General features: G+C 46.8%; 5 protein-coding genes across 7 annotated transcripts; 1 reads left to right on the forward strand and 4 right to left on the reverse strand.

Moving 5' to 3' along the window:
- Positions 1-27: 27 nt before the first annotated feature.
- LOC121596981 (retinaldehyde-binding protein 1-like) lies at positions 28-1,220 on the forward strand. Its single transcript, XM_041922420.1, has 3 exons — positions 28-325; positions 411-872; positions 959-1,220. The coding sequence occupies exons 1-3, from the start codon at positions 107-109 to the stop codon at positions 1,133-1,135; spliced, it is 858 nt and encodes a 285-aa protein (XP_041778354.1). The 5' UTR covers positions 28-106; the 3' UTR covers positions 1,136-1,220.
- A 1,149-nt stretch (positions 1,221-2,369) lies between these two features.
- On the reverse strand, positions 2,370-4,003 carry LOC121596982 (retinaldehyde-binding protein 1-like). Its single transcript, XM_041922421.1, has 3 exons — positions 3,707-4,003; positions 3,183-3,644; positions 2,370-3,108 (listed from the first exon to the last, which is right to left on the reverse strand). Exons 1-3 carry the CDS (start codon positions 3,923-3,925, stop codon positions 2,932-2,934), a joined length of 858 nt encoding a protein of 285 aa, XP_041778355.1. The 5' UTR covers positions 3,926-4,003; the 3' UTR covers positions 2,370-2,931.
- A 2,300-nt stretch (positions 4,004-6,303) lies between these two features.
- On the reverse strand, positions 6,304-7,921 carry LOC121596916 (clavesin-1-like). Its single transcript, XM_041922308.1, has 3 exons — positions 7,515-7,921; positions 6,663-7,124; positions 6,304-6,571 (listed from the first exon to the last, which is right to left on the reverse strand). Exons 1-3 carry the CDS (start codon positions 7,746-7,748, stop codon positions 6,386-6,388), a joined length of 882 nt encoding a protein of 293 aa, XP_041778242.1. The 5' UTR covers positions 7,749-7,921; the 3' UTR covers positions 6,304-6,385.
- Positions 7,922-9,192: 1,271 nt separating this feature from the next.
- Positions 9,193-14,447, reverse strand: LOC121596917 (clavesin-1-like). Of its 3 annotated transcripts, none has more exons than XM_041922309.1 (3): positions 13,923-14,447; positions 12,384-12,845; positions 9,193-11,080 (listed from the first exon to the last, which is right to left on the reverse strand). In XM_041922309.1, exons 1-3 carry the CDS (start codon positions 14,145-14,147, stop codon positions 10,889-10,891), a joined length of 879 nt encoding a protein of 292 aa, XP_041778243.1. In that variant the 5' UTR covers positions 14,148-14,447; the 3' UTR covers positions 9,193-10,888. The 3 variants fall into 3 exon arrangements, with proteins under 3 accessions (XP_041778243.1, XP_041778245.1, XP_041778244.1); XM_041922311.1 differs by lacking the exon at positions 13,923-14,447 and adding an exon at positions 13,501-13,663; XM_041922310.1 differs by lacking the exon at positions 9,193-11,080 and adding an exon at positions 11,558-11,917.
- A 4,543-nt stretch (positions 14,448-18,990) lies between these two features.
- Positions 18,991-20,658, reverse strand: LOC121596646. The gene is made up of 4 exons (XM_041921766.1): positions 20,176-20,658; positions 19,828-20,059; positions 19,600-19,733; positions 18,991-19,520 (listed from the first exon to the last, which is right to left on the reverse strand). Exons 1-4 carry the CDS (start codon positions 20,258-20,260, stop codon positions 19,225-19,227), a joined length of 747 nt encoding a protein of 248 aa, XP_041777700.1. The 5' UTR covers positions 20,261-20,658; the 3' UTR covers positions 18,991-19,224.
- Positions 20,659-23,108: the final 2,450 nt, after the last annotated feature.

The following is a 23,108-nucleotide window of genomic DNA, read 5'->3' on the forward strand; positions in this document are numbered from 1 at the left end:
GCCCGGGAGTTCGAGTACTTAAATCGTGCCAATCGACGGGCCGGCTCTACTTTCGCTGGCTTCCCATCCGACTCGTCCGCAGTGTTGTACAGAGTGATTGCAAGTGATGCCGGGCCCGTTTGAGATTGACCGCTCGCCGCCGAGCGCCGAGCTGCTTGAGGTCGCCAAGCAGGAGCTGCGCGAAACGCCCGAAGTGCGGGCGGCTGCCATTGAGGAGCTGCGCAAGCTGCTCAGTGCGAGCGATCTGAGCTTCCCGGACGATGAGGAGTTTCTGCTGATCTATCTCCGCCCGACCAAGTTCTATCCCGAGAGTGCACTCAAGCTGGTGAGTTTGGGGTTCGGGTCCGAGAAGTAAGGTGTCCAAGAAGGTGGAATAAATCACTAATTGCGTTTGCGTTCTCTCAAAAAAGATGCGCAATGTGGCGGAGTTTAACAAGACGTACAAAGACCTGCTGCACAACCTGATGCCCGCCGACGTGAAGCCGGTGTTTGTCGACCATGGGCTGATTAACATTTTCACCAACCGCGACCAGAAGGGCCGCCGGCTGATGGTGGTGCACATGGGCGAGAAGTGGAACACGAAGGAGGTGACGGAGGATCAGATCTTCCGGGCCCTGTACACCATCCAGAAGCTGGCCGTCCTTGAGCCGGCGACCCAGATCAATGGGGCCGTTGTCATCTACGACTTCAAGGGCATGGGCATGGGCCACGTCAAGGCAATGTCGACGAGCGGGGCCAAGCGGCTGCTCACGTTCATCCAGGAGGCCTGCCCGCTGCGCATGAAGGCGGTACACTTCGTCAACGAGCCGATGATCTTCAACATGGTCTGGTCGCTGTTCAAACCGTTCGTGAAGGAGAAGCTGAACAAGCGCGTAAGTAGAAAGTTGTTGGACATTCCGGAACCTTGGCGACATTTTACAGATGGGTTTTTGGGTTTGCTCTCGTTGCCAATCGGTAGATGTTCTTCCACGGCGAGAAGATGGCCAAGCTGCACGAGCACATCTCGAAGGAGTGCCTGCCGGCGAACTACGGTGGATCGCTTCCGGCCCTGGATTATGGTGGCAAGGAGTGGTACCCGGTGGCAGAGCAGTACAATGACTTCATCACCAAGTGGAACACTTGCGGGTTCAAGTAAACGTTCCACTGTTCATTCGTTGATTAATGTTTTCATGTCATTTGCCAAATAAAAGTAAGGAAAAATTGGGTTTTTAATAAGTTAATTTTCTAAACAAGTGAATTTTCTAAATGCTTTGAAAAGATAGATGAATAATACAATGGTTAATGCTTGGGATTTTTCTATCAATACCAAGTTTTCTCAATACATCTGACAAAGAAGTACCAAAAACAGCGCAACGAGTTTTTTTTCTAAAAAAAGAGTAAGATATGTAAAAAAATGAACAATTTTATTTAGTCCTTTTTGGAGCTAGAATATCTACAGGGTTTCCTACGATTAATTGGTTGGTTCCCATCGACTTTTGGTTGGTTCCCATATTTTTTTGGTACGTTATCACGAGTTTTTGGCCGTTTCCCAAAATTGTTTGGTTCAATTGTATTGATATCCTATCGGACAATACCAATAAATTATGGGAACGAACCAAAAATCTATGGGATACGATGAATACATCGTGAAACGAGCCCAAACATTATGGGAACTGACCTACAAATCGTGGGACACCGTGTAAAAAATACATGTTTTTTATAGGCATCAACAAGCAGTTTTGAAAAGAAAAGTATTAAAAAAAGTCTCATTCCATCACAACATTAAAAATTGTCCAAAGGTGCATCTCTCTATAAAATAGGAAAAAAACTGAGTTCAAGAAAAGCTAGCCATAATAAAAGCACATCTTGTTTGGTCAAAAGCTAAGGCAAGGGCAAGTAAATGGTCTTTCTGTCGTCTCATTGTTGGCCTGGCTGTTTCCCTATCACGGATGACCTTTGCGCAAGCGGGCGATTTAATCCACCTCGATCAATTACGATAAGATTATTTCCAAGAAGCAATGCTTTGTGAGGGTGTCCCTTTATAAAGGGGGATTTACTTACAGTGATTATCGGTTCGCAATCGGTTTACAGCCCATTGAACGGAGGGAGGGCGATAAGGGGAGTACTGCTGCCATGTGAACGAACGCCTGTAAATGGTTGGCGGGTTATGAAGGACTAATACTTGCTGATCTTCTGTATGGTCTATGTCAGTAGATCAGAGATCTTCAAATTGAGCTGATAAATGTGTTTTCATAAATCCCAATTTTGGGACTATTTCTCCAAAATCACCTATTCCCAAGCCCACAATAATCATTTAGTAAAGATAATCTCCAGACTCCCGATTTCAGCAATCTCAAAATAGGTTTCAATCAAATCAGGAACTGAATTAGAACGTTAAACAACATTTTAATTTATTTTTCAATGCACAGTTCTGCGCCAAAACGATTGATAACAGGTACGAAATGAAATGGTTTGTGGTACAACAGAAGCATGAGCCGGGTAATGCAAATAATCGAGTCTTTTCTTGTTCTTACGAGTGTCACCAGTGCTCTTACCAACCTCCCTGTCATGACTGCAATGACCCTACGCAACCCTACATTTGCTCTCCTCTCCAGCAACGGAAAATTGAAACTAAAAATAAATCACTCGCCCCGAATGGAGGAATGATAAGCCAACGCAGACCGGGAGTTAGAGAGAAAGGCAGAAACCGAGAGGCAAAGAGAGAGACGGATGAACGATTTGACGCTTATACACAGAGAGCACAACGACCGATTGATAACGGCTTAGAGTGACGTTAGAGCTGTGTTCGCTGCTGCCTTCTCTTTTGCTGGTCACGGTCATTGGATCTGAGGGGGGAGGGGGGGAGGGAAAGGGGGGCAGTTCGGCATGATAAAGATGCACTTTCGGCAACGTCAATCTTTGGGTCAGTCGGGTTTGGGGGGCTATCCAGCCTTACTTGAAGCCGCACGAGTTCCACTTCTTGATGAAGTCGAGATGCTGTTCCGCGACCGGGTACCACTGCTTGCCACCGTAGTCTAGGGCCGGTAGGGTGCCACCGTAGTTCGACGGTAGGCACTCCTTGTGGACGTGCTCGTGCAGCTTGGAGAGCTTGTCACCGTGGAAGAACATCTACAATGCAGGGGGGGCACATCATTAGAGCGTCCTTTTTTGTGGATGAAAGTGTCCACAGTGATAGTACTTACGCGCTTGTTCAGTTTCTCCTGCACGAAGGGTTTGAACAGCGACCACACCATGCTGAACAGCATCGGCTGGTTGATGAAATGGATGCCCTTGACGCGCAGCGGGCTCGCCTCCTGGATGAACGTGAGCAGCCGCTTGGCACCGCCCGGTGACATCGAACGGACGTGCTTCATGCCCATGCCCTTAAAGTCGTAGATCACCACGACGCCGCTGATCTGGGTGGCCGGCTCGAGCACCGCCAGCTTGTGGATCGTGTACAGCACGCGGAAGATGTGCTCCTCGGACACCGCCTTCGGGTCCCAGGTTTCGCCCATGTTGACCACCATCATGCGCCGGCCGTGCTGATCGCGATTCGTCAGAATGTTGATAATGTTGTGCTCGATGAACACGTTCTGCACATCGGCCGGCATCAGGTTGAACAGCGTTTCCTTGTACGTCTTGTTGAACTCGGCAATGTTGCGCATCTACAAAGGGACAGAAGTTGTGAGGAAGACCCTAGACCAGTACAATTTCAACTCCAACCCACCAGCTTGAGTGCACTTTCGGCGTAGAACTTGGTCGGGCGCAGGAAGATGATGAGGAACTCCTCATCGGTCGGGTAGCACAGGTCGGTGGCCGCTTCCACCAGCTTGCGCAGCTCCTCGACGGCGGCCGCCCGTACTTCCGGCGTTTCGCGCAGCTCCTGCTTGGCAATCGCCAGCAGCTCCTCGCTCGGTGGCGCCGTTTCAAGCTCAAACTTTCCCATCGTTCCCAGGCACTCTAGTTCCGTCGATCCGTCCACAATGATGATCACCAGCACACTGTACCAGTGGCCGCTGCCCGACCCCGGCACGCTTTGGAAGACACAGTGCGTTCCCTTCAGTTGTGTCCGTTATCAGTCATCCCAAGCCCTCTCCCGCTACCCATGGTCCTGGTTGTTTACGTTGCTGATACCCTTGCCCTTGCGGCGTTCGATTCGTGGCGTTTTTTCCTTCCTTTTTGGTTCACTAGATTAGGAGGTGTCCGGTGCCGAAACGATTCCTTTAGCGCACACACTATCACAACGGCACAGGGCGTTCTTCGCTGCGCAAGGTGCCGTGGAGGAGATAAATGGTCGGGGCACCCGGTCGGCAGCCATCGATTGGATTCACATAATCCAAACAACAAACCGAGCGCGTAAGACCGTTAGCACTTGAAGGAAGCTTGCTGTGCGTTGCTTGCCCGTCTGCCTGCCCGCTGGGCTGTTTGGAATTGATAAACCAGAGGGAGGGGGGGGGGAAACGAATCGTTGTAGCAGCGAACCGTCTTATCGGTTCCACCGTGCTGTGGGACACTTTAGGAGGGCCCAGAGACGATGACAAATTTTGGGGTGACAAGTAGCGAGAAACGGGGAACAGAATGTTGTATTGATATGACGACTTCGGAAGTGGACTTTAGCACTGGAAGGGGGTTTGCTCGGTAATTCCAACGTTGTTCAACAGAACTGTTGAACGGTTGGAAGGTTAAAGGTTGAAGTTAGTCATACAAAAAAAAAAAAATTCAAGAATAAACAGTACATGCAAATCTAACTCAGCTATTGAAAACGGTTAAAACGGACTCTAAAGCCCGTTTCTATTTGTTGACTTTTCTTTGAGATTTCTTGTTGTGATTCCCGCCGGTTAGGTTAATGGCTTTGCTAGTAAACAAATCGTCATTCACTTCGCTCAGCGCATCTTCAACGCAAAAAGCATCTTCAACGTGTTCGTTTCTAATACTGATTTGCGGTTATGTAAGGACGAGGTACGCTGATAAGCCGATCAGCCAGCATGGTCAACCGTTTCGTGCAAATCAATCCCGTGCGTTACACAATTAGATTAATACGGTTTTATTGCGGAGAGCAGTAAGTTAGGGTTAATTTAATTAATTTACAATATAGTACAAAATTGAGCTTGAATAGTTGATATTTTACTTAATTTGATTCCTGAATGTTCTGAATGAATGTTCATTATTGATTGAAATAAAACTAACTGTGAGAACTGTTAGTTATTAATCGAAGTAAGGGCTAGACCAAGATACGAAAAACTCTTCTCTTTCGTCTTCAATTATATTTCACTGGAAAGAAGCTATAAATGTATGCAAAAGGAAAACATACCGTTCCTAATTTCACGTTCAATCTAATTCATTGTTGCCTGAAAAAATCGATTACTGCGCTAAGAACCCTGTAGACTCTGTAACGCGTATAACAAAATGCGTAACAGATTGCATACATTTAGGCGTTTCGGTTAGAAGCGTCAAGCGTAGCGACACAGTAGTTGCAATAACAGCCGGTGTTGGGTTTAAATTCAAATTTATGGATTTAAATGTAATTATGTAGGATTTATTAACTTTGATGCAATTGGAACATCAAAAATGAACTTCTAAAATAGACCGTAGACCTATGCAAAGATAAATGTTATGATTTTTCCCTCCAAATATTCAGATATTCGTAGACATTTGGCACTCATTCCTCAACTTGGATATCACGTTGGCTTGTCTTTTAAAACAATTAACCTCCGCCAGCGTTATCAGTGAATGCCCGAATCAAACCCGTCATATCGTTCGCAGGCAATCAATTAACCAGGAAAACCCCATCGTAACCCACAATTACCCCGCATTCCGGTCGGCCGGTTCGACATTGATCCCGGCGTGGACCTTTAATCCTCCGATAACGACATAAAAAAGCCAACCACTCACGCCTCCTTTGATCGATCGTCAGTTTATTCAATTTATATAGCTATAAATACCCGAGGTTCTCGCACCCACATTGTACGGGGATTAATCTCACTAATCCTTACACACAGGCACACACAGGCACGCAAAATGCTCCGTGTTCCACCCATCCTAATCACTAATAGTGTCCCTGGTTTGATCCCATGCGTGTTTTCGTGGTGTACCGGTATGGTCCTTCGAACCTTATCGCCACACACCGTACCACACGCCGGCTGCTCGATTGCTTACGACGTCATTGTCCGCGCGATTGCTTATCACCCTTCGCGTTGATCGACGACAATCGGACTTCGCACCTCCCCCTTTTCCACCCACTCTACCCTGCAACCTGTGCTTAACGTCTAAATTGTTTGTGAATGTAAGTCTCACTCGCGGTAAGTAGTTTTTGGCCCGTTTTTCTTTGGAAATTGGTGCGAAATTGTTTGTTTGTTTTTTTTTTTTGCTGACTTGGAATCGCACACACCCACCCCGCACGCCGCTCTCAAGGTCCGGCCGCGTAACCGTAGCCGTTCCATCGCTGGATGTGCTCGGTGTACTTCTCGATGCAGGGATACCAGTCGCGGGAGCTGTAGTCGAGGGCAGGCCGCGTGCCGCCATAGTTTTTGGGCAGATCGGCCGGGTCGATGTGCTTGTGCAGCTTCTTCATGTCGCTGCCGTGGAAGTAGAGCTGAATGGGAGTAAGAGAAAGATAGAGAGAGAGAGGGAAAATTGGTTAAAAAAAACTTGAAGCCACCATGCCACCCGTTGAAGTCACTTACTCGCTTCTTCAGCTTCTCGCCAATGAACGGCTTGAACAGTGTCCACACCATGTTAAAGATGTACGGCTGCTTGAGGATGTGGAACTCCTTCATGCGCAGCGGCACCGCCTCCTGCAGGAACGTGAGCAGCAGCTTCGAGAACGAGGGCGACAGGCCACGAACCTGCTTGAGCGACAAACCCTCAAAGTCCATCACGATCACCACCCCGTTAATCTGGGTGGCCGGTTCGAGCTGGGCGACCAGATGCACCAGGTAAAACATCCGGAACAGCTTCTCGGCCGTCACCGCTTTCGGGTCCCAGACGGCGCCGCAGCTTACGATCAGTATCCGCCGACCCTTGCTGTCGCGGTTCGTCAGCACGTTCACGATCTTGTGATCGATAAAGGAGAGCTTCTCGTCCTCTGGCGCCAGGTTGTGCATGAGCGGGTAGTTGTTCTTCTTGAAGTCGGCTATTCTGCGCATCTGTATGTGTGTATGTGTGTGTTCGTGGGGAAAAAATGAACGTAAACAATACACCCATTATAATGGATTTGCAGATAGCTGCTCGGTCCCCGATAAGACGCTGCATCCCATCGCGCCATCCTTTCGGTTTCGGTAATCAGTGGCTTGATAAGGTCTTCCCAAGTTTTTGGTCAAAACACTCGCTCGGAAAGCTTATCAGAGTTGCCGGTTTCTTTTTTCCGACGCTGACGATGACGGTGTGTACCGTTTTGAGACACATGGAATCATTGCAAGCAGTCGGAAAAGTGATTTTTGTGCGCAATAAGCGCGCCGTTTGCAAACCCAGAACCTGGGACTCACATTACACACTGACAGCAAGGTGCTGACGCAAGGGGGCCGGCGCGCACTTACCATTTTGAGCGCACTGTCCGGGTAGAAGTGGCACGGGCGCAGAAACACCAGCAGGAAGTCGTCGTCGTCCGCGTAGTGCAGATCGGTGGCGTTGTGCAGCAGCTCGCGCAACTTCAGGATCGCCTGCTCGCGCACCTCGGGCGTTTCGCGCAGCTCGTGGCGCGACACCTCGAGCAGCTCCTGCGATGGCGGCTCCGTCACAATGTCAAACGGTGGCTGTGCGGTCGTCTTCATCCTGTTTTACCGGAGGGTCTGTAAAATCACTCACAAAACTCACTACTCTACACTACACCTCGGGGTAAAACGCGCGCACCCACACACACACACACAGAAGAAATGAAAAAGGCTCCAAAAAAGCTAAACCGCTTCGTTACGCGTCCAACGCACGAATGCTTTCGCGCAATGGCACTCACCCATCGATTACGGCAAAATCGCGCGCGCGCTCGCCCATTTCGCATACCCACCACTCTAGCCTCCTCCCGCCCTGGTTTTGGCCTCCTTTTTTCGCACCGTTCACTTGTAATCTCCTTCTCGCTCTATCACTCTTTCTCAACATTTTGGCTGCGGGCCGTTTGTTTTTTTGGGGCTGAAAAACTGAAATTTCAAGCTCTGCGTCACCAATCTCGTATCGACCAACCGGTGGCACAATCGAACTGGCAGAAAGGGAGCGAAGAAATGTCGCACCACCGCAAGCACTTAATCACCTTTGCCAACCCTCGCCTCTCCTCCCAAGACATTCCGCTTTGCATCGTACTTGCAAAGATAGAGCTGGGGTGGGTGTTGCTTTGAAAATAGAGAGCGCGAGAGCGCGACAATACGTGTCACCAAACAGCTGATACAGTGGACAAAGGAGGATGGTGGTGGTGGTCATGGGGGCTGGTGTAACTAAAAACATCCCATCCCCTTCTGATCGACAGTGTTGGTTTCTGGACGACGGCGACGACCCTTATCAGCTGCGTGCAAGTGACTTAAGCACTAAGCGCTGATCGAATTGAAGGCCAAACACGCTAGTTCACAAACTGTGATTTTGAGGTGGTAATACTTCCTGATTTCTGATTGCCTGCGTGGGGGCACGAGCATTCGAAGGCGCACGGTAGCATCAAGACGGACATGAAGCTTTCCTTTTTTTACTTCCGATATTAAAAAGTTAATAAGTTTACTGAAAGAATCATTGGTACTTAGTGTATGTCGGAAAGTTCACTTATTTTCTGTTCCAATTTAGACTTGGTCCCATGGTACAGTCGTCCACTGGAATGACTGAAATGTCAGTCTCAGGTTCAGGCCACATATTGACCGTGCCCCTTCATACGTAGGACTGACTGTTCTGCCATGGGTAATCAATAAGTCGTTTATAGCCAAGCTTATTAGTGGAACAGACAGGCCTTGACCTACTAAGGTTGTTGTGCCAAGCAAAAACAAGACGGTTTTGAACTAGAAAATCCTGTGAAATCTTACAGGAAAAAGAAATCATCGATGTTTCAATATTAATTACACCACAACAAACATTTATGGTCGGTCCCATAGCTACTTGGAAAGGGGTATTTTTCCCTAACAGACATTGTCGCCAAATTTCGACTCTAACTCATCAGTTTTTGTATGTAAGGCATCATTTTTTTACAGCGTATCACAATTATTGCCTCTTGAGCATAATTTTTTTACGATTCACATCATTTTTTTACTCTAACGCACCTAATTTTGTCTCTAAGCCAAAAATTGTTGATGCATTAGAGGCAAATATTGATGAACGATTGTATTTCACGAAATGTTGTCAAGTCAAAGATTTTTCATGGGTTCTTAAAGTGAACTGATTGTATTTACAAACTTTCTTCCGCTATATCGATCTTAGCAACCGGTAAGTTCCTGGAAAAAAATTGACGCCTCTATAAGTTGAACTTTAGCGGTGATGGCCAAGAAAGTAATGCAACTTTGTTTAGAAGCGTGCGCGATCAAAAAACTACATCCCGCAGCGTCTAAAACGGACTCCGTGGGTCAATTTGTGGACGTCGTATTAGCTTGTTTCTGCATCTGCAACATCTTGGCACTTTTAGCCAACAATTAGAGGATCAAAATAAGGCCCGGTTCTACAGAACCGACGACTCTGAGCGACAAGAAGCTCCACATGATGCTGAAAATGGAGACGGAGGGAAAAAATGATTGCTACATTGCTGCGTTCGCTTGGCCGAGGGAGGTCGATGCATCCCGCCAAACAGTGAAATAGTACCTGGCAAAAATCAGGAAGCAAAAATCGGGACCACTAGCTTCGCAGCAGCAATCAATGACGTCAAAACTTAATTGGACCATTGTAAGCGAATTTCGTCTTAATTTCGAAACGACACCCTAGTACGTGCACCGGTCCAACATCTCCCACCCTTGCGTTCCACCCCATTTTTCTGCACCAGCATGATGCAAAAGCTCTATTTCAACAATTTTATCGCGAAAACTGAAGAATAACTGTTAAAAATCGAGTTAGATCTTCAATACATGACTGCACGCTTGTCTTCGTCCTTCAACATCTTTTTGCGATTTCCTGGACATTTCAGCTGTTCCTAGTAGCTCTTTATGATGTTTTAAGCATTTGAATAAGAACAGTTTTGCCCCGTTTATGTGTGATTGTGTAAAAATGAGATAATCCTTAATAAAAGAATAAAAAAAAATGATAAAAATGTTTTCTACCAGTATACTCATTAAACACACATTTATTTTGCTCATTCATACAGTAATTCGAGCGTTAAATAGTGTTAAACACACATTTTACTTCAAATATCGTTTGTAAGTGTTGGTACAGTGGTGCCATCTGGATGCCCAACATAGCCAGAGCACGCTGAAAGATCATTCAAAGAATAAAAATGATGCTTGAAAATCGACAAAAGGTGAGTCTACTGATTGCTTTGGACGGGAACCACCGTGCAACAGGGACTTGATTTATTATCCTTAAGTTTTTGCTATTTTTCATGGGAGCAAAACTACTCACAATCAACTGCTCGATCAAAGAAGAACGAAGGTGTTTTTGTTCAATTTTTATTCCACTAAAGCAGTTCACTAATAAACATCAAGCGCGATTACAAACCTTATCGCTACGCCCGTACACACACACCACTGACCTTTCGCCAAACCAAAGGAAGAAGTTGCGTGAGCGATGTTTAGAATTGGGTGTTTAATTTATTGAGTTGTTTGTGCTACACACATCTGAGACCACGATTACGCTCGCTGTGTACAGAAGCGAGTGACAATGTTGATCAAACACAAGGCATCCTCGCCCCCCCCCCCGCCCCCTTGCCCACACCCTTATTTGGACGTGCAATCACCCGTAAAACTAGAAGTGGCAAACCCCGATCCAGCTCCGCAGCACTAGCGCGCCAACTAACTAGGGGGCGCTACTCCTTCGAAGGCTCCACAAATCCACACCGCTGGTACTTGTTGATATGGTCGAGGTGTGATGCCACGCACGGATACCAATCCTTCCCGGTGTAGTCGATCGCGGGCAAATTACCACCGTAGTCAGCGGGCAGCCGGTCGACGCTGATGTACTGATGGAATTTGCTCAAATCGTTACCATGGAAGAAGATCTGGGAAATGCGGGTTAGCAAAACAAGAAAAGGGAAAGAAAGTGTTCAGTAATCAAACGGTGGAAGGCAATGGCCGAGTTAGCCACTTTTGCTTAGATGAGGGGTTTTGATAAGGCGTTACTAGATTGTGTGTTGTGTGGATGATGCGAAATCATTGAACAGTTTATTAACAGGCAGCATTCGTTGTGGTGAGGTAACACATGCACAGGTTGTTGGGCGGATTAGCATGCAACAGCGAATCGAGGGCGGATGGCAGGATGAAGAACAACAGACAGGGACACCAAAAGATGGCACAGGCAGGAAACAAGTACAAGTACACTCACCTCTGGCTGGAGATCTTCGGAGAGATGCAAACGATCATTTTTTCTTCTTTTCTCTCTCCCTTGTTAAGTAGTTATTCCTAAGTCTTGAGCGTCATTTTAAATCTAAAAAAGAGCCTTTCGAAGGCTCTTGTGACTTGTTGTAAGGCTTCTACGTGGAATTGGACGCCGCATTTGCGCACAATCCTAACCGTAAGTTACTAACGTTACTAATATTCGACTGTGCATATTCGGAGGGTATCAGTTAAGATGGTTCAGGCTTATGTACTCCTAATTCTAGCTGGAAGCTTAGATACTCCCATCACTTCTCCTACTCCACTGTCATTGCTCACTGCACGTTCGGCAAAAACCCGAACGTGTTCCACTGGTTGATGTGGTCGATGTAGTTGTACACGCAAGGATACCACTCCCTGCCGCCGTAGTTGATCGGTGGCCGATCGCCGCCATAGTTCGCCGGCAGATCGCTCGGATCGATGTGCTTGTGCAGCTTCCGCATGTCCATGCCGTGGAAGAAGATCTGTCGAATTTCCAAAATGCGGAAGGGAACAACAACAACAACGATTACGAAACACAGATCGCATGGTCAGCATGATGGGGCGAATTTTCGATCCAAATACGCAATACGAACAGTACTGTTCGGTAGCCGCGGCAAGAACAGCACGGGCGGGTTTGTTTACCAACAGAGAGACCCCGAGAGCGATTACTCCAAAAATATAATGGAAGCAAAACAAAAACCTGTTAACCTGTTAATGTTGCTATTGATAGCGGAGTACCGATGAAGGATCATCGTTGCTCTAGCACGGGTTTGCGATTGCGCAGAAGCTCCCCGTCTGGCTAAAGTCTGAATATTATGGTTTTCTTCAGGGCTTTTTTGTTTTTGTTTTGGGCCCGCTTCATTCTCGCTGCTGATAACTTCAACTGCAGAGGTCATGGGAATTGGAACTCCTGAGCACCCAAAACCCCGACATACTGTGCATACTTACGCGGCTCTTTAGCTTCTCGCGGATGAACGGTTTGAAGAGTGCCCACACCATGTTGAAGATGTACGGCTGCTTCAGTATGTGCACCTCCTTCAGGCGCAGCGGCATCGCGTCCTGGATGAACGTGATGAGCCGCTTGGAGAACGAGGGCGACAGCGCTTTCACCTGCTTGAGCGAAAGCCCGTCAAAGTCGAGCACCACCACCACCCCGTTGATCTGGGTGGCCGGCTCGAGCTGGGCGACGAGATGGATGAGAAAGAACACCCGGAACAGCTGCTCCGAGCTGACCGCTTTCGGGTCCCAGGCGGCACCACAGTTGACCAGCAGCACGCGGCGCCCCTTCTGGTCGCGGTTGGTCAGCACGTTCACGACGTTGTGCTCGACAAAGGCGAGCTTTTCCTCCTCCGGCTTGAGGGCGTGCAGGAGCGGATGGTTCGTCTTCTTGAACTCGGCAATACGGCGCATCTGAGGACACAGAAGAAAGAAAGAAAAAAACAGCAAGTTGATAAAGACCACCTGAGCGTGTGATGGATTGATTTGATTTGCAGCAAAGCAAAGGGAGAACAAACGCACACACATTGGTTGACGTCACTGGTCCAAAGTGCAAGTGGTCGGGTGTTTCTGAGCGCTGGCATAGCATGCAGCAGAAGGCACGTACGGTCACTATTTGCACGTCTTGCACGGCCTGTCTCTTATCTTCGGAAGTGGGGGGAAAGAGAGGGTGAACCAAAACGGGAAGCGGGAAGGACAAGGAACTGATTGCACCGTTTCGAGAGCGGTCAGATTGTAGATATAGAGTGCCAATTCGAGTGCTGTGGCGTTCCAAAGTCTATTCAACTCGTGAGAAATTGGAATGCTTTGAACAGTCGAAGCACTCGAGAGCACAAGATGTGTGTGTGTGTGTGTGTAAGAGGTATATGCGCTGGCTAATCTAATCAATTCATCTTCTTCAGCAGCCTGCAGCTGCTTGTGATAAGGGAAGGTGTTTTGGGCTCGTTCGATTGGGACATTTATAAAATATGGTACACGTTGTTCGAAAACGCTGATTGATAGACGTCACAAGGCGACAAAGAGGATCGAAAAGATCCCAAAATAAGATCACCATCAAACCACCGATTACCGTACATGATGAGCGTCTAATTACGCTTCCTTCTTGCTCTAAGAACACGCCACAGAATGGATGACGCAAAATCGAATGCAAAGCGTCTTGAATTTCTTCATTGAAAAAAACGCGTCTTTTAACCATCTCTTCCTCAAGAACATCATTAGCAAACGAACAAAAAAAAATCGTTAGAATAAAATGGAAACAATGCTTCTCGGCACACTGCACGCCTTACGCCGCTGTCGCTAGTACAATGGGCCACTAACCAGTGTTGACACTGGAGACGTTTGTCGCCCTCCCCCGGGGCTTCAATATCGATAAGTCACACCCGGGACCGGGACCGGAAAAGAAAGAAACCCCTTTGACTCATCGTCTACCACACACGCGCTCTTGCAACAGGTGTACACTGTCTGCCTTCTTTGTCATTCCAAGCGACTCACCATTTTCAGCGCACTTTCGGCGTAAAAGTGACACGGCCGGAGAAAGATAAGCAGAAACGCTTCCTCCTCGCTGAAGTGCATATCCTTCGCCTCGCGCAACAGCGCCCGCAGCTCTTCCACCGCCTGTGCGCGCGTTTCGGGCGTTTCGCGCAGCTCGCGGCGCGCAATCTCCATCAGCTCGTCGCCGGGCGCATCCACCTCAATGTCAAACGGTTTGAGCGACATTTTTGATACGAAGGAGAATTTTAACAGCACAATAAAGCACACACACACACACACGCAGAGTCACAGCACACACACACAAGCACTAAAAAAAGCCCACTCGGTGCTCAGGTAAGGTAATTGAAGTTCGCAACAGTGATCCAGTTCGTCGTCTAACGCGCTTACGGCGGCTTAAGTAGCGCTTAAACGCCTGCTACACACATCCAACCGCTAGAACGATCGATCAGCTACTGGATGATCGGTGGATGGCCGCACCGGGCCCTACTCTATTACATAAAGGCGCTGAGGACTTCCTCTGACTAATGACCGACTACCGCCGCTACCCCTTCCTTCCTGCATTCGCCCTTGTTTTCCGCTTCCCTTTTTTGTTGCAAAAAGGGGTTTAAAGAAGCAGCAGCAGCAGCAGCAGCAAAAAAAGGGCGATCTAGCTTGTCCGTCGGCCTGCTTTTATCACAACAATCACGGGGAGCCTCTTCACTGCCGTAATCGACAGCGAACGTGTGCTTTATTGTGGTTTATTTACATTTTCACGCCCTTTACCACTCCTCTCCCCCCCCCCTCCTGGCGATCCCCGTGTTGAAAGGGGTGCGAGAGAGGCACAGCAGAACACACAGAGAGCACACACGTCCGGTGAATCCTTTGTTTCCCGTGCGCGCGCGGCACCGTGTCTGCTGCCGTGTGTGCCGTTATCACTTTCTTTCGGAACCGCGTACCGCGTTTTGTACTCTCTTTTTTTTTTTTTTGCTTGCACACGGGATTGGTTGCAGTTGCAGTCGGGCAGGATCGTGTGAGTGCCCTGCAGCTGTCCGTTTCGGGGCCACCGCGATGGGTTGAGCTGGATTATCACACACTGCGCGTGACGTGCACGGCACGCCACTGATTTGTTATGACACGTTTGCTTATTGACGTGTAGCGTGTGACGACGAGAGAGGCTGTGTGTGTGTGTGTGTGTGTGTGTGATCAGTTGCATTCTTTAAACACAACTGCCAACAATAATTACTCAATTATGAGCTTATTTTTTAATTTTAAAAATTAAATCCTGGATTTCCATTTTAAAAGTTTCGTTCAACACAACCAACCAGATCCTTTTGCTCTCCTGCTCGTTCCCCACAAAGCGGTGCAAAGCAATACTGCGCGATTGTTTGCTGCGGAATCGGATCAAAACAAGCGTGCGCTCGCGGTCCGTCGGTGATGCGTAACGATAAAGCGTGCGCCGTGTGCTCTGCGCATGCGTCATTCGCTTCCCTGGCTTTGGTGGCGGGAAGCCTGCCCCAGAATGCACAGCAAGTCCATTCCATTGCAGTTCCATTGTGAGGATTGGGTTCAAAAGGTCTGGGACTGGCGGGGGGGTCCCTGCCTCAAGTGTGTTTGCGATCGATAGGAGATGGACAAGACGAGGAAAGGCCGAGCAGTGTGTGTGTGTGTGTGTGGGGGGGCTACTTCACACGATTGGCGCTCCGAAGGAATTTGTTTTCTGCGACGATTTGAAATGAGGTGATAATAAGTGACACTTTTGCGCCACTAGTGTATGAGTGTGTGTGTGTGTGTGTCGCGATGAGGATGATCAACAATAGTAAATAGAGTAGAACATAAGGCGCTATTAATAGGACCACCGATGTGACCTTCCCGGCTGATGGACAAGGGACATCGAGCGCCCTGTAAAGTATGCAATCGTTGAAATCGGATGGGTAGTTATTGTTTAATTATTGAGTAAAATTAAAATAAGAAAAATAATCTTACACAATTGAACCGAGTCCGCGAAGGAATGTATAAAACAATTATTTTCTAGAAATAAAAAAAGGAATTAAAGGGGAATTGCGCTGGAAGCTTCATTTTTTCGCCAACACCCTTAATACGGGATCAAACGTGTAAGAACTATTAATAAATCAACTATATTACTAATGCACGGATTGGTGTAGGATACCATGTTTTTTCTAGCCAGCTCAACACAGTAACCTTCATTTCCAATCCATAAAATCCCTATTCAACATTGTCAAATGAATGTCCTGCATCTACCGAGCAGCCAAAAACAGATCATTCGAGTTTCTATTTTTAAAGTTGAAATGTATTTTACGCGATTGAATTGTTCGTTTCCGATGTTGATCTGGCTTGAGAAACCATGTAAGAGAAAACGGCATTGTGATAACGAATAATAATACTCCTCTATCGATCTCCCTGTCTCCAACACATCTAGCGAGAAAGAGATCAGCGATCTACCTGCTGATAAAAACCACCTTTGCCTATCGCTGCTCTGCTGGTATGCAAATCAAAGACCCATATCAGTAGCAATGGTTTTAAAGGGGGAATAGGACACAAGGAAACAAACTATCGGTCCCTATGCACCTCGCTCTCCCGTCAGTGCTAAAATGGCGAGGAAATGGACTATTGCACAGATTTTGTAGGCAAGCGGGAAAAAGAAAGCATCAATCGATGTCACTCTAATGCTCTTCTGATAGCCTTATTTCGATAAGGAAAGGAAGAACACAACGAAGGTAACAGAACAATTGATTATTCCCCTTTTCACTTTGTTTAATATTTGAATATTTGAATATTTGGTGATGTTGCATGTTACAGTCGTTGCCGCCCAAGTTTTTGGCTCCTAAGGCAACACATTTTGATTCTAATGTACCTATTTTTGACAGTAAGTCTTTTCAGTCCAGGTCTTTTTGTAAATTTACAAAAATTTGAGCAGAGTTATGACAGTTGTAATTTTACATTACAAAAACACCACAAACACCGTGTAATTTGATTGGTTTTTTTGTGCAAAAAAACTAATTAAATGTAACATATTCTCAACAACACACTGTTTTACACTATATGTCAACTATTTGCACTACATTAAAATTTTCAAACCTGGCATAAGCAATTGTTATACTTTAAATTCCACCAATGAAATTATTAACTACTTAACTCAAATTCAATGATTGTAGAACATACAGCTACAGACATTATTTTAAATTTTGTAAATAAAACGATTGGCTAGCAGTGAAAAATTAATATGATGCCTTAGAGACAAAAAAAGGTAAGCTTGAGCCAAAATGTAGTGGCAAGACGACTGTACATCGGGTTTGGTTTGCTCAAAACTAAATCAAATCGATGAATTATCTATGTTTGTAACTTATTCGATGCAACTTTTGTCACATTTGTCTCCTTTTTTCACGAATCAAACAACTTTTCTCAATAAATAGGACTTTTTGTTACAGTAAAGTGTATGTGTACATGACGATGTTTCTGAAACAAACGATGTGATCGAGTCAACGAATCGAACCAATACCAACATCATTCAAATGGCGTGAAGCAACAAACAAATTTCATTCAAATGTAAAACGACGAACCAATTTATTTGATAACGAACTTCTTCCGCTGCAATAAGTAGTTTAAAATAAGTTCGGAAAAGTGATTACTAGTCAAGTTGAAGATGATCGTTGAGGAAGAAGCACGAAGAAAAAATAAGTAATTGAACCCATGTTTCCTTGGTTTCATTCAAGAACGTAACCTTGCACAATCTGCAAACTCGAAGCATAATGCCTCTTCCCTTAATCTGCTCCCGAACAGTGACGCATTCGGAAGTAATCAGTGTGTGCGCGCAGCTAATTGTTTTCGCCGAGATAATCGCGTAGCCCACCAAAAATCGTTAATTACAGAAACATTGAATGGTGGCAAGAAGAGTATTGGCGATCGTTTTTTGCACTACCAACAGCTCTTCACAGTCTTTCTTTTCCTCTCTTGAGGTACGCAGAGAATCTAGAAAGAGCAGTCGAGAGAGAGAGAGAGAGAGAGAGAGAAACGAATCTAGGAGACAACCCGACTAGCTCGTCTAGCCTGTTAGGACTATTACGATCCTCTTCCCATCGCCACTTCTATGCGCTACTCTTAATGCGATAATGGTCTCCACATCCAGTCAGACTTTGCCGGTGTGCCGGTGTGTTGGTAGCGATTTTGGAAACGCGTGTTGGACACACATGCTAGCAGCAACACCACCTCACCAACTCCGGTTTCGCGAGTTAGACTTTTGGGTGTACAAGTGCACACCGCCAGGTCACCGACCGGCCCATATCATAAATTGCCGTCGAGACGACGATAGACCGACACCAAGACGGTTTCATTGAACTGCCAAAAATGAACCTTCCCTTCCTCTGCTGTACCCCCGCCCGCTCCTCCCAACAGTAGAGGTGAGAAATAGTCTCCCCGTTGTCTCCCTTGATGTTCTCCTCCCAATCCCCATGGCTTTTAGAGCACCTACTCCTGCCTGTGTTGCAGTCCCCAGGCTGCAAAATAAACTGTCCCGAATTCCTTTGGCTCTTGTGAAAAGTTTTGCACTTTTGTTGCACTTTTTTAGCTCCGCGCATTCAAATGCTGCATCGGACAGTGGGTTCCTCCTTGCATGGCGCTCCTCCACCCTCCCCTCACCATCAAAAACGCGAGCTCGATGTGGCGCTTCGATTGGAAAGGCTTTGAACTGCATCAATGCCATTTTGATTGAATTCAATCAAAACTTTCGCGCGTCGGCTCATACACACACGCTTGCTATTTCTCTCTCTTTCTCTCTCTCTTTTTCGCTGTGTTGGCCTACGGCATCCCAGCGCTCCTTTGTGTCGGCGTTGCAGTGGTCTTTGTGGTATCGCTCTCGACCAACGGCGGCGACAAGGTCCATAATTGATGTATCTCGTTGTTGTTTTTTTGGTTTGGTTTGGTTTGTCTTCCTTCGTTCATCGCCAGTTGGTGCTAATAAATGCGCCGTTTGCTCGGCGTTTTGTCATTTCTCTCGATCGATATCATCGCTCTTTACTGACAACTAGTGCGTGTGTGTGTGTGTGTGTGTGTGTTTGAGTGAGTAAAAAAGGGTAATAATTCGGAACGGCACAACCACACACAGACCAGCCAGAACAGCAAGCGTACACACAAACACACAATTAAAACATTTTATTTCATCCACAACACAACCCACCCCTCCCCTGCTGCAACTTAAACATACAATAAAACAGGCAAAACCACAGGCAAAGTCTTGATGTGTACGCCAGCCCCGCCCTCCACCCCCGCCCCTTTACGGATTTGTTCCCATCCTACCCCACACACGCGGTCAAACGGGGAAGAGTTTGATGAAGGGTGTCACCGCGAGCGCCTCATTCGCGACGCACTGTATTCGCTTGGCCAGCTGCAGCCGAAGGTCCTTCTCGATCAGGCGCTTCAGTTTGGCCGCGGCAGCCGTCCGGCTGCCGTCCGCTAGGTGACGATCGCTGTCCGCCAGACTGCTGCCACCGATCGCCATCTGCGGGATGGTAAGGTGTAGCCGTAGGTACTTGCCCGCCGTGCCACTAGTCCCACTGGTTGCGGTGTAAAGGGTGCCCTTCCCGACAAACGTTACCGCTGTGTTGCCTGTCGGAGAAGGAAAGTGTTGTTTTAGAGACGAGATTTTGAGAAAGAATGAGCCGAAGAAGTGAAACAAACTACTTACGAATGGAGAAGGTGAGGATGGAGTGGTCCGTCACCGAATGTCCATCGTTGACCGTTTCCATCGAGAACATGCCGAGCATCTCGAGCGCGGGCATCAGGGCGGTCACGTTAAACTCTAGCTTTTCCATGTCCACTCTGCGGGAGAAGGAAGAATTCACACACCCCCGGAATTAGTACATCAGTTGAACAAAGCTTTCAAACGATCACAGAAACACACACACACACACACCTCACATTCTGGATGAAAGCATTCTTCAGCCCAACGAGGTATCGGTTCACGTAGACAGCCTGGCCAATGGTCATGTTGGGCAGTAGCAGCGGATCGAACGGGGTGATTGTGTGGCGCGGCGACAGCTTCCCACTGGACAGAAAGTTGACAAAGTGCTGAATCGAAGTACCGATGCACGCGGGCAGTTCTGTCGCTGCACTCCGCCTACATCCTCCGCCATCACTGATGCTACCTGTTTGTTTGTTTTTTGGGAGGGAGAATTTAAAAAAAAAGCCCCAAAATGAATCCCTGCATCACTTTCACCTGGCTTGATCAGGGCGGAGCTACGCAACAACCAAAAATACTTACGCATCGGCGCACCGCCGACTAATCGCAGCGAGCTGATGGCGGCCAGCACTACCAGCGTCCGTAGATACTCCCCGGCAGACACCATGATGGACGAGTGTAGAAGAATTGCACGAACACGGCGAGATCAGCGAGCGAGCGAGTCTTTCCCGGCAGGACTGACCGTGCACTACCGCACGCCACGAACGATCGAGCACAAGTGGCGCGACGCATAGCGTTGCGATGCTAAAATTTGTTGCGAAAAATTAACCTTCCCTTCTTTCCCCGCATGCTCCACTGGAGCAGTTAAACAAACACACACACACACACACACACACACACATTTAGACGCCCCAAAACGGTTCCAACTCTTAACGCCCGGCATCAGAAAAAAAGAACCGTTTCCACAGATCGTTCTATGTCAGCGTGATCGTGTGCGCTTCCCCCAGCGTGTGATCTGGCGCGCCCACCACAACTAAGACAACACAGCGGGACTCCGAGGGCGCTCTGGAAAGCAACAGCGCCGGCAACAAGATACACACAGAGAGAGAGAGAGAGAGAGAGAGAGAGAGAGAGAGAGAGAGAGAGAGAGAGAGAGAGAGAGAGAAAATAAAAAACACAACAACAACGAACAGCGAAAACAAACGAAACATTCGATCAATTGAAATTCGCGCTGATTTGATTAACTCACTGTTGCTGAGTGTGTGTGTGTGTGTGGTGGCGACAAATGGCGCCAGCACGAAGGAGGGACTAGCACTGCAACAGCATCACTTTGACACCGGGTTTCGGTTGTTACTGTCCCCAATTTGAGGCTTGCAGCGGGATGCAACATCCGATCACTTGCACAGTTTCACACTCCTCACATCGTTAAGGGCAAACCGATCGAACTTTGTTAACCAAAAAACCACCGGCCCGACGCCAATCGAGGGCAAATCGAGATCGACTTCAATTCTTCCTTTTTTTTTCAATGGGAAAGGGTCGTTCAGTTCGGCACATAAAACGCTCAACCATCCCGAAAAGCTAAATGCGGCACAATCAAAATTCATTGAGAGAATTTGGCTCAATGAAGTTCCCGCCTGCCTTTTGGACGAACAGAGGATTGAGAAGGGATTGGGGTAACTGTAGGGTGGGGTCTTTCGGTGCGGTAGGCGCGTGCGATTCATCGCCCCGCATCGTTGGCCCAGGTCATGGGCGGTGTGCGTGTGTGTGTGTGTCTTTGTGTGTGGTTAAAGCCGCGTGCGAACGAGACGGACGATGCGCACAAGGGATGATTGCGTGCAAGTGATCGCGTGATTCGCGCTAGCGCTTGTATGCGAGAAGGATTAGGCGTCATCCATCAACTAGGTAACGCTGATAGAGTGGGAGAGATGGGTGTCGACATTTCGAAAAAAAAAATGAGTAATAAACGAGGATTCTTCTTCGTGATTTAACCACCTTCGCGGTTATGTCGGCCTTAAAATAATCTCGCTACTTTGTATGTACTACACAGCCGAATGGTCCGTCCAATTTGGTTATTACGGACAGGCGGACGGTGCCACTCGATTGTACACAGGCAGGCATTTCAGGATGGTAGCATGCTATTCGCAAGTGACGACACTCGATTCGAAGCAAATGGCATGATAATCAACACTAACGCTGTCAACCGACGTAATACCAATGCAACTTCATATAAACCCGATTTGTTTCTAACAAGAGGGAGCTAATGCAGTCAGCCGTTTTTTCGTCAGAGTTGATCAGCGGTTGTAATCTTAAGGATAACTTATGGAACTTAAGGCGCAACTTTTGGAAGCATTACCGATTTTGTTCGTAATTTGTAAGACATGCGTAACATACAGTCAGTCAAAAAAGTATTCATGCTATTATATGACCAGCTACGATGAAATGAAGCATGACCCATCAACCAAATGTGACCCATCTGTTTTCCTAATCTTATTGGCCATCACAAAATGCACTGATTCCATGGTAAAATTTGATTTTTTGGACATTAAGCCGCTTCTTTCGTTAAATTAACCGTCAAGGATGGCTGCTTACATGGCAGTTTGTCACATAATTAGTGTTAGAAAAATGGCCAAACTCTGATCAAATGAAGGAACGAAGCCTCCCACACATTTTGTAACCTTAAAAAATGGGTAGGATAGGTTATGCATAAGTTAAAGATAGGATTTTCGTCATCATGCTCCAATCATTTAACTCCCCGCCTTTAGTGCCTCTCTGACCGCTCAAAGTGCAATTGAAACAACAGAAATGCATTAATTTAGTAGGAAGTCACCAGGAGATTGATAATAATAAATTTAATTCACGTCTACGTAGTGTTTGTCCAGCTAAATAATAAAAAAGCTTAGATGGACTAATACTTTTTGCGCGCCCATCAAACGACTTTTTTTTAGTTTTTATGTATGTTGGTTGCTATTGCACTATTTAAATGCTTATTTTTTAGCAACTCGTGTGCATTGATGGTCCCTTTATCAAACCTCATCATTAATTTTATCGCCCCATACGAGTTGCTGCCATAATTCGCCTTTTTATACAAAATATTCAGCTAGACGAATACTTTTTGGACTGATTGTATGTTGATGATATGATATGATGCATCATGATGATGATACAACATCTTGAACCAAAGAAACTTTTTTGGAAAGATGATGATGATGATGATGATGCAAGGACATTGCAAACTGTGCTGAGCATTCGATTATCAGAATCTTTTTGAATTTGAAAGAAATGGGATTTTTTGGTTCATTTGCAATTTTTGCGTTACGTAATTGATGGATGACGCCTTACTCAAGATGTAAGAAGGATTCAAAATGGACTTTTTCAGTATTTTCGGTCACAATGGTCTCTAAAGTCTTAAAATATGATAAAAAGTCGAAATCTTAAATTATGATAAAAATTATACTATTGTGGGAAAAAATCGCTAATAAAATCGCCTTTTCAACGAATAATCACAGCCTTGCATA

This window comes from Anopheles merus, chromosome 3R (genome assembly GCF_017562075.2).
Source record: "Anopheles merus strain MAF chromosome 3R, AmerM5.1, whole genome shotgun sequence".
Taxonomy (NCBI): domain Eukaryota; kingdom Metazoa; phylum Arthropoda; class Insecta; order Diptera; family Culicidae; genus Anopheles; species Anopheles merus.